Source organism: Montipora foliosa, chromosome 5 (assembly GCF_036669935.1).
Source record: "Montipora foliosa isolate CH-2021 chromosome 5, ASM3666993v2, whole genome shotgun sequence".
NCBI classification, from domain to species: domain Eukaryota; kingdom Metazoa; phylum Cnidaria; class Anthozoa; order Scleractinia; family Acroporidae; genus Montipora; species Montipora foliosa.
The window spans coordinates 47,691,015-47,701,014 of record NC_090873.1 but is presented as its reverse complement, the minus strand read 5'-3'; the positions used below and the strand labels follow the sequence as shown (position 1 = coordinate 47,701,014).

Here is a 10,000-nt window from a genome sequence, read left to right as displayed (position 1 = left end):
ACAAGTGAAATACTAGAGCAAATACTGTTGGAGAAAAAATCAGGATAATTGAGAATTTTGTATAATAATGAGGTGCAAATTTTTTGAGTTGCAGCAACCACTTTTGAGACCAAAAATTGCAAAAGTTATTTGTTTTGTGTTGTTATTACTGGTCCCCTTCCCCCCCCCCCCCCCCCCACAAATTGAAGACTGCTATGAAATCCTTGTATTACTAAGCTTTCAAAATATTGAGTGTTTAACCATTTGCAGTTTTTTATTATGGACATCACACACGTTACTGATTCTGCTATATTTTATATTTGACCTGTTTTGTTTATGAATTTTAGGATCAGCAATGTCAACAGCATGTGATGGAAGTGAAAAGGCTGTGTTTTCCTGTGTTGATTGTCATATGAATTTCAACTCCCAGTGTCAGTTGGAACAACATTCAGCAAGTCAAAAGCACCAGAACAGAGTCAACCAACAGCAAAGATATCAAACAGTTGGACAATGTAGAGGAAGAAGAAGAATGCCAATGGGTCATGGGCGTGGTCAGCAAAGAGGGATACAAGGTATGTGAAGTTTGTTTTGGCTGACAAGATCAGTATTTGAGAAAAGGAATGAAAACCATTAGCAAGGCATTTCCTTGCTTTTTGTGGAGGTGGAGTGGCTCACTGATTATGAAACTGGATTCACATCAATAATTTATGCTAGGGGCTCAAATCCACAACTGGTTAATAACAAACAGTTACCTCCGGATACAAATTTCTAGTTTCTAAAGAAACTGTGGTGCTGCTTCCAAATTTTGCTTTCTTATTTTCTCTTAAAGCCCTCAGAGTTTCAATATTTTTGTCATCTTTGGACACTTTAGACCACAGCTGGGTCTTATATTCCACAAGAAATGTTTAGCACTTCTCAGTGTTTGGAATCTGATAAAGTCATCTCTGTATTTTAAAATTCTATATTTTCAGCTTCAAGTGGAGGATTTAGCAACCGAGGAAGAGGCCGTCCTTTAGCGATGTATCCGGCAATCTCAACAAGCTTTGTTCCCTCCAGAAATAACCAAGCGTACCCTTTCAACCCACCAAGCCAACCAACTAATTACAGTGAGAATTTTACCGCAGTTAATCCAGGTTTTTAAGTCTCATGAAAGTGACAAGTTTAATGAAAAGAGTGCAAAACTTTATCTTCTAATTGATTTATTCATAAAGGGCCACAGCAAAAAATATGGACCTCAGATGCAATCAAATTTATGTTAGAGCTTTATCTTCTGTAAACGGCACAAATGAGAAACACTGAACAAGTTTACATGGTTACAGACTTATTTACATTAGATTTGGAAAACTATTGCAGTTTTTTTTTCTGTTGGTGATATGAATCAATGGGTAATAGAACTTCGTGTCACGTAATTCAGATGTCGTCTTGCTTTCAATTCCCACCCTGGTCAGAGTTTTTCTCTGTCCTTGTGTGGGCCCATTTCCATCTGTAGGGCTAACGCTCACATGGTCCATTTAGGATAGAAATGTAGCACTTCACATTACCCTCTATTCAGTTAAATCTGTTTAAAATATAAGTGCTACACGGCTAACGTTTGCATAAACGTAACCCCTTGTACTTGTACATACTCATTGCCGTGAATTTGACTTCTTCAATTCCCACGACCAACTCCCGTATGACCTTGTAGCTCAGTCGGTAGAGCGGCGCAGATCTAACCCGAAGGTCGTGGGTTCAATTCCCACCCTGGTCAGAGTTTTTCTCTGTCCTTGTGTGGGCCCATTTCCATCTGTAGGGCTAACGCTCACATGGTCCATATGGGATAGAAATCTAGCACTTCACATTACCCTCTATTCAGTGAATTCACCCATGACTTGTCGAATTTCCTAGATGCTAGGGTGGGTTAGCCTGGGTTTGTAAACATAAATCAACCACCTTGAGAAGGATTAATTTATTATTTTGGGAATTCAGATCATTCTTATGGTGGTTAATTTCCCTTTATGAAAGTTTTGGTGACAGGTAGCAGGTAGCGGGGAAAAGTTTAATGATGAATTTTTTTAAAGTTAAGCCACTTGAGTAGCACGTTTCGTGTGACTAACGCACACACTTCATCAGGAAGTTTTTCCTTTCATTCCCTGGCAAGGAAATTGCTTCATATCTCACGTTCATGCGTATAGGATAAGCTCCCTACCGATCTGTTCGCTGCACTGTGTACCGCCATGTACGACCAAAACGTTACGTTTGAGCCATACACTGTATTTTAGTGGGACTAAAAATGAATTTTAGGACCTGTAACCAGCTAAAAGTCGAATGAAAGTGCTTGACTTAACGCCCACTTTACAGTAGCAGATTAAAATACCTTCGGAATTCACTGGAACATTTCGGGTATCTATGCTAATGTTCGGAAGTTTTCTGATGGTTAACTGGTTCACCATTATCTGTACTCTTATCGCCAACAATATTCGTCATTACAGTGGTCAAAATTTGTTGTACATCATTTTGACCACTACGAATATCGTTGTCGATAAGAGTACACAGCATTCAGTACAGGCAATGCTGAACCACGATCTATTTGTTGAATGCCCTAGTTGTATAGTCATCTTCAAATAAAGTCTTGTTTCCTTATTTCTGTAAAAGCCCTCAGAGTTTCACTATTTTTGTCATTTTAACCACTGCGATGACAAATATCGTCTGTAAGAGTACAGACAAAGCTGAACCACATTCGATTTGTTAAATGAACAAATATTGCCACAAATAACAAATTTGAGACAAAAGTTTTTACTTTTACACAGCACGCAAGGATTTAGCAGAACTGGGGAAAATGCGGATATCTGATTATGAAATTAGACATCATGAGACTTCGTATTTTACATTGCCCTTAGCGGAGGATGTTTTTACTTGAAGTTTGCTTAACCCGCAGAAAATTGTGTTCTCCAAATCCGCTCCTCAAGGTGCACACGGTAATAAGCAACAGAGTTATATGGTGACTAAAAGAAAGTTAGGCAAAACTTTATGTCACGGTTGGACTTGAAAAAATGCTACAAATCAACACCCTTGGCTACAAAAAGAGTACTGATGACGTCTATTCAAACATGTGATCTCTCTTCTTGGTTGGCATACAGGTACTTCATTTTGTCGTATCGACGCACTGTTTTCGGTGATGAACACCAGTTTAAATCGAAGAGTTAAGAAGTGTAATGCTTATGACGTTTTTAAAATTTAGTATTAGCTTTTGTAGCATTAATTGAAACATATATGTAATTAATGTACCGTGTTTCAAAAGTACTGGGTTATTCTGTTACACACTTGCTTACTCACTCATAATTATATGATTACGAGCTCGATTCGGTTGACGTCATTGCACCATTCATGGCAAGCTGTCCGATAGTGTAATCATCGGCAGAATTATTGGTTGAGAATAGACCCAAAAGCCAATATCATTGTACACGCACTTGTTCAGATCACACTCTTGTTTAAATTTTAAGGGAGCGCTGTCTTTTTAGGAAGACGAAGGTAAATGCCAATTTTCATTTTAGATCATGTTTTAATCTTAAGATGATCATCGTAGGAGAGTTGGTAACTTGTGCAGTTGCATATCATGAAAGGCGATCACGCTTGCATGATTGGGAGTTGCGGCGTGGATTCGTATGACCTGAGTCGTCGAGCCACCCAGAAAGCAATCGTAAAAATATGAAAAACATCATCAATAACGAGTTAACAAATTTCCTCTTCGTACGTTTCTTCTTTTTACTTGAGAATTTGCCCTGTAGTGTATTTCAGATAGCTTGTGCACTGAAATGTTAATTTACTGAAGAACTTTTGTCGTGTGCAGAAAACCTACTTAATAGTAATGGGTAAAAAATACATTTTCAGCGAGTAATGGAACTCACAGTGAAAAGTTCTTCTAAATTGTTAGTTCTTCAATGCTTGATTTACGGTAGCTATTTTGGCATTTACTTTAATAATATCCGCATAAAGACCTATTTTTTTAACTTCAAACTTGATATCCACTTCAGGTCTGAAGATCAGGCAATGGGTGGAACCACCATAGTGGAACATACCGAGCTGGTCACCTTTGTTGACTGCATCCCCAACATGGACAGTGATTTCGGTAGAAGACACTTCTGCCATCCCGACTGCTATAAAACACATCAAGCCAATATGAGGATTATTCGCCTTGATGTAAATTATTGCTCGGGCGGCAACCTGGCAAAGGTATGCTTGTGACTTGTTGGGTGCGGATGGGTCGTCTCTGATGTTATGGTTTTCAGAATAATAGGAACCATCCACACGCTCTGCTCGGTGAATGATACCAGATACGGGGCTGTGCCATCGATGATAATTAGTGGCACTCAGAAAGGCTTGGTAGACAGTTCCACCAATGAAGTACTGGACTAAATCACTCTTGTTCAGCATAAACTCCAAGGAGTATCGTTGCTTCTTTATCCAAAAGAAATCCCATCTTTTTACGTGTCTTGCTATGTTAAAGGGCGCCGATTCACAGGCGTTGACAACAATTTTGTCATCCTCTGGAGCCTCCACCGGACGAATTCCTGGGCGAAACTCTCTGGTGAAGAAATCATCCCATGATTTGAAACCGTAGTATTCTTCGTGTGGATTGCATTGGAATTCTTCGACAAAGTTTCTCATCGGCTTCGAATTCATTGCATCACGACCAAACCAACCCGATTTCGGATCATCATTAAGAACATAGCGAGATTCTGGACGGGAGAGAAATTTTTCCTGCCAGTAATCTAGAATATTCTTGAATAACCTGTTAACTTTTTCGTTCAGAAAAGCGGCAAATCCAGCTGTCGTATCCATGGGCCAGTTTAAGATTGCATTGATGGGGAAACCAACCAAACCATAGTTTTTCTCATACCTAGGAGCTGTTGTCATAATGTGATCGATCAATAATATCATTCTTTGCCAGCTTCTAACTTTTTTTCCTGGTGTAGGCCCTTTACGATGGAACTGCTGCCAGAACATTTCATGAAAAAACATGTTGATCTCGGGATCGGTAAGAATGGCATTCATCAAATCTCTAACTGGTTTGTGGAGAAGGCTTTCCAGCTCTGCAACATCGTCAGCGTTGTGAAACGTGGCTGCATTTTGAAGTTTACCAATGGCTTCTTCTTCACTTTCTGTTGGTGGATGAAGAATCTCCATCAACTGAAACTTCCTTGGCCATTTTTGTTTGGACTCGTTGATCAATTCATCTAACCCGCCAACAATGCTATTGTCTTTGGCGACATGTACTTGCAGTGCTGAAATTCTCAAGACCGGGCATCAGAGATTAGCAAGTTGAGAACTGATTGACTGTGATTGGTTAAGAGTTTCTAGCCTGTTGCTCCGCCGGAAATGAGACGGTGTCAATCAAAATCTTAGATGTGTGAAGTTGATCTCAAGTCTGTGTCAATCGAAATTATAGATGCGCAAAGTCATATCAAAAATTTAACAATGCCATCTTAATTTACAGCCGTGTTTTTGCACCGAATAAGCATGCTCTCGACATCATCGCAAGCTCTAATAACTCTTCAAAACTTAGAAAACACGGTTTTTAAGCGGTGCTGACAACCGAGTGGCTTGCGTTCTAACACTAACCGATTTCAGTTTTACAAAGCAGTTAACAAATCTTTTATTTTTACAAGGCGGTAAGAGCACGAAGTAAGCACTGACTCATGCTCTACAGCGAGCTGAAGCCCCCTTGGGAGTATCCGCTTGGTTTCGATCGATTGTTCGGTTTTGCTTTTCATGCTTACCCTCTTTACAGCACTCACTTTGTTTAGTTTATGCCTAAGGATATTAACAAATTTTTATTTCGACTTTTTATTAAGAAAGTGTAAAGACTAAAAAAGAGAAAACCAGAAGACAACTCTGAACTTGTGATTACAAAAGATCAATGAAGTACTGGTCAATCGATCCGTGACTGACCCAAAATAGTAATCCCATTGGGAACAAGTTTTCCTTTGCAACAACGAATATTCAAATTTGGATCCGTTTTCTGACATAATGTGTTCATAATGTAACTGAAGCGTGCGCTAAAAGCAGCAAACTGTAAACGGCCACGATCGTGGAAATACATAAAGTCACACCTCGCTGGGTCGCATTACCTTTCAGTAGCTCTTTAATGTGACGAGTGCAACATTGTTTTTGAGGGCGGGACTATGAATTAATTACAACACTCGCGGGAAATTTAAAATTAGCCAACTCAATCCCCGTGGGAAATTTGTAGGGGCAAATTTGAATATTATCTCTGAGGTTCGGCGTTTGGTTGAAGGAAAGGCTAAAAAAATACTCCTTCTACCGATCAGAATCCCGCGAAAATTCGGCAGGACCATCTTAGAGTATCAAGTAAAAAAAGCCATATGAATACTCATTTCCTCACCCCTTATTTTTCGAAATTTTCTCTCTGAAATTGTCCAAGCCATACAAAGAAAGTGCCGAAATAGCTACTTTTGAGGCCAAAAAAAATAATACTGACGTAAGAACAGTCACATTTTTTTTATTAACTTCTTTACAACAAAAGCCATATGAATACTTGATTGTAAACTGAATAGCTATCCCGTAATAGAAGAATTTTCAAGCGGTTCTCCCGGCTTTCGGCCGACATTCTTTATTGTTTTCTGTACAATTCCCCAATTAGCTTTCAAAATTAGCGCTGCAAAGCGGGGAAAAGTCCCGGATGTGTCGCAGCATTGTGGGCGATGCATTTGTCGAGAACTTTACTGTCGGAAGGAAGCCATTGACCCTCACGGTATGGTTTGGGTGTTACCCTTGAAATGGAGTTGCTCTGCCGTTGCCCCATTGCCGCAGAGCAAATGATTCCTACTATCATCAAATCAGTCCTGACTTAATTTTGAAAGTACGCTTATCATGCCGAAACAACACTTTTAAGTGTTAATTTGTTTTTCCGTCTCAGTGATATTTGATTATGGTTATCCGACCATGAACCAAAAAAGATGCAGTAGCTATGGTATTGTCGTGATTTAAATAATTGGCCGTACACTTGAATAATAATTTCGTTGTTAGAGGGTGCTAGTATTTCCTGTTATTCACAAATCATCCGCTTTTAAGTGCCTACTGACGTGTTCTTTTGGGTGAGTTGCTAAGGATGTAATGGTTAAGTAATTTGAGAGAATTTGGCATTATTTTGGTCAGTTTCCAACTTTTGTAAACCAGTGACCCTAAATGTGACGTTATCATGCCACGGCCATGGTCACGTGACCAATAAAAGAAAGCTCTAAATTTGTCTACGTACTACCCAATTTGGGTATTTAATCAGTGGTTTGATAATTTTGTATTCGTTTTTGCATCCAGTCAAGCATGGTTTTCTTTTTATTTTGAAAAATGTTCTTTTTAAAGAGATAAACGATACTGAAATACCCATAACATTTTCAAACAAGGCGCCTGCAAGGGCGTATCCGTGGAATGCGCAAACAGTTAACACAAATTGTCCAGTTACAGTGAACTTCAAGTACAGGTAAACTTCGGAAAATGGCGAGAGATTACCAGAAAGATAAATCTGTAATATAACTTGAAGTTGTTTGTCGTAAAAACTCATTATTAATGTTACTAAATTTGCAAATGCAAACAACGAAGCCCTATCAGCGGGTTATCAGGATACGGGTTCTTTTATTTATTTATTTTTTTGGAAGCAACTTTATTCAAATCCTACGGTTTTACAAGATCAGCCTTAAATCATCCGAAAAACTTATTACAAATCACAGTTCAACAACTTATCATCCTGGGCCAGTTGTTCAAAAGCCGATTAACGCTAATCTCAGGTTAAAAATTAACAATACGTATAAGATTGACTTTTGTTATTAAATTAATCAGAAAAACTAACGCGGACAGATTTCGACGTTTCGATGACTTCCTGTCATCTTTATCAAGGAAATGAAGAAAATTTACATAAGTAAGTAGACAAAACTAAAATTGACTTTATCAAACGAGTTGATAAAGGTCGAATAGCCACCGTGAACGATTTGGAAAGCTGACGTTTCGAGCGTTAGCCCTTCGTTGGAGCGAATCATTCGCGAATTATTCGCTCCGACGAAGGGCTAACGCTCAAAGCGTCAGCTTTCGAAATCTTTCAGGGTGGTTATTCGACCTTTATCAACTCGTTTGATAAAATCAATTTCTGTTTCAATCTCCCACCAACGCAGTACCACAGTTTCTTTAGAAACTAAAATGTTGTAGACAAAACTAAACCGAAAACAATAGTTTATTGTTCTAAGCCAGTGAATCATCCAGTGATCTCACACAAAGGAAAACCCAAAGTCAAGTGAATACTTTAGTACGTATTGAGTCTTATTGGATGTTAAGACTCGGTCTGTACTTTTTAATCAGGAGCATCTCGTATACCAGACAGCCCATCTTAGATCTATTTTTTCTAAGCTGAAGTATCCGAACGAGCTAGTCGATTCTACAATCTTATCTTTCATTAAATCTAAGCTATCAAATGTTTCGAGTCCTCCCCCCTCCCCCCCCCCCCCCCTCCTGTAGTGCCTGCTGCTGTCTTAAGGAAATAACTCAACAACCTTGGCAACAGAATCGGAACACCTCTACAGCCCATCCATACTAGTCGTAAACTGGGTGATGCACTTAGCGTAAAAGAACAGAAGCCCTCTCTGATCAGTCAACACAGTGTGGTCTACAAATTTTCATGTCCTCTGTGCGATGCAGAATACACAGGCCTCACAACTCGACATCTTTTTCAGAGAATTGAAGAACTTCATCCATTTGCAGACATCTTCAACAAGATCATGATACCAGCCTTAGATCTCCTTACTTAGCCAATAATTTTGCATTTCTGAAGAAATGCCAAGGAAAGATGGACTGTCTGGTATACGAGATGCTCCTGATTAAAAAGTACAGACCGAGTCTTAACATCCAATCAGACTGATTACGTGCTAAAGTATTCACTTGACTTTGGGTTTTCCTTTGTGTGAGATCACTGGATGATTCCCTGGCTTAGAACGATAGACTATTGCTTTCGGTTTAAGTTTTGTCTACTTGCTTATGTAAATTTTCTTCATTTTATTGATAATTATAACAGGATGTCATCGAAACGTCGAAATCTGTCCGCGTTAGTTTTTCTGATTAAAAATTAACAAACGAGTTTTATTCTCTATTCCCAAATGCTGTTCAAGGCTGATATTCGGTAAAACTTTACATTAGAAGAAGTCAACTGAAAAACAAAAATAAGCAAAGGAAACTTTCACCAAAAAGTTGAAAACATAAAACAAAAGTTTGCGCTAATCCTGGATTAAGGTAATCGGCTTTCAAAGAACCGGGTCGTGTATTCGAAATCCGGTTTCGTAATCCTGGTTTAGTTCCTTGCAAACTGTTTAAATCTGCCGTGGCGAAGACAAGAAGACAACATCTGTACTCCATTTCTCTCAATGCTCAAAAATCTAAAATTCCGTAATTGCGTGTTCTCCAGTCCAAAGTTCTAATTTTACAATTCCATAATCTTGATTTCAGTATTATAGTAACTTGGTACCAAACGTTCCACAATAACTTGAAATCTCGTTAAGAAAAAAGCTTAAATCCAATAGTCCAGTCCGGGTTGAAATCGCCAAAACACTCTCTATCATTGATTCAAAAGTCAACAAAAGCTACAAGTAGTAAATCGTTCTCAGAAACTACAAAAGTTCGTCATGATTCTACACTCGAGCTGAACAAAAAACTATCAAAAACGAAACCAAAAAACCCTAGTGATCACTTCTCGAGAGAACAGACAAACAACGGAAACTGTTCTGTGCCTGCCCCTTACGGCACTGAAAAAAGTACCGTATCTAGTACAATGGTACTTGACCGTAGCCCTTGGCTTAGAAACTAATCTTAGCCAAAAGGCCAAGAAGCGATAAGGATACGGGATATTTAGGTAAAAAAAAAAGCAATTGTGGGGATACGGGATTTTTGGCTGGGGGCGGGAATAGAGGAGATACGGGATATTTTTTAAAGTAGGAACGCTTTGCGTACGTGTGGTAGTGCAGTAACTTGACAGTGTGTCTTTTCC

General features: G+C 38.9%; 2 protein-coding genes across 7 annotated transcripts in view; one reads left to right on the top strand and one right to left on the bottom strand.

Annotated features, from left to right (window-relative positions):
• The window catches only part of LOC138004537 (zinc finger matrin-type protein 4-like), an 8,634-nt gene extending 3,569 nt beyond the window's left edge, over positions 1-5,065 (top strand). For 4 of the 6 annotated variants that reach the window (XM_068851076.1, XM_068851075.1, XM_068851080.1 and 1 more), the window contains exons 3-7: positions 327-551; positions 951-1,085; positions 2,894-3,095; positions 3,990-4,188; positions 4,932-5,065. In XM_068851076.1, coding sequence (XP_068707177.1) covers positions 327-551; positions 951-1,085; positions 2,894-2,937 — 404 coding nt within the window. In that variant the 3' untranslated portion in view covers positions 2,938-3,095; positions 3,990-4,188; positions 4,932-5,065. Of the gene's footprint in view, positions 1-326; positions 552-950; positions 2,440-2,893; positions 3,096-3,989; positions 4,189-4,931 lie in introns of those variants that run through there. The other 2 variants (XM_068851077.1, XM_068851078.1) reach the window with 2 other exon arrangements.
• LOC138002833 (uncharacterized) lies at positions 4,043-5,142 on the bottom strand. The gene is made up of 2 exons (XM_068848809.1): positions 4,202-5,142; positions 4,043-4,112 (listed from the first exon to the last, which is right to left on the bottom strand). The coding sequence occupies exons 1-2, from the start codon at positions 5,140-5,142 to the stop codon at positions 4,043-4,045; spliced, it is 1,011 nt and encodes a 336-aa protein (XP_068704910.1).
• Between the last annotated feature and the right edge of the window lie 4,858 nt (positions 5,143-10,000).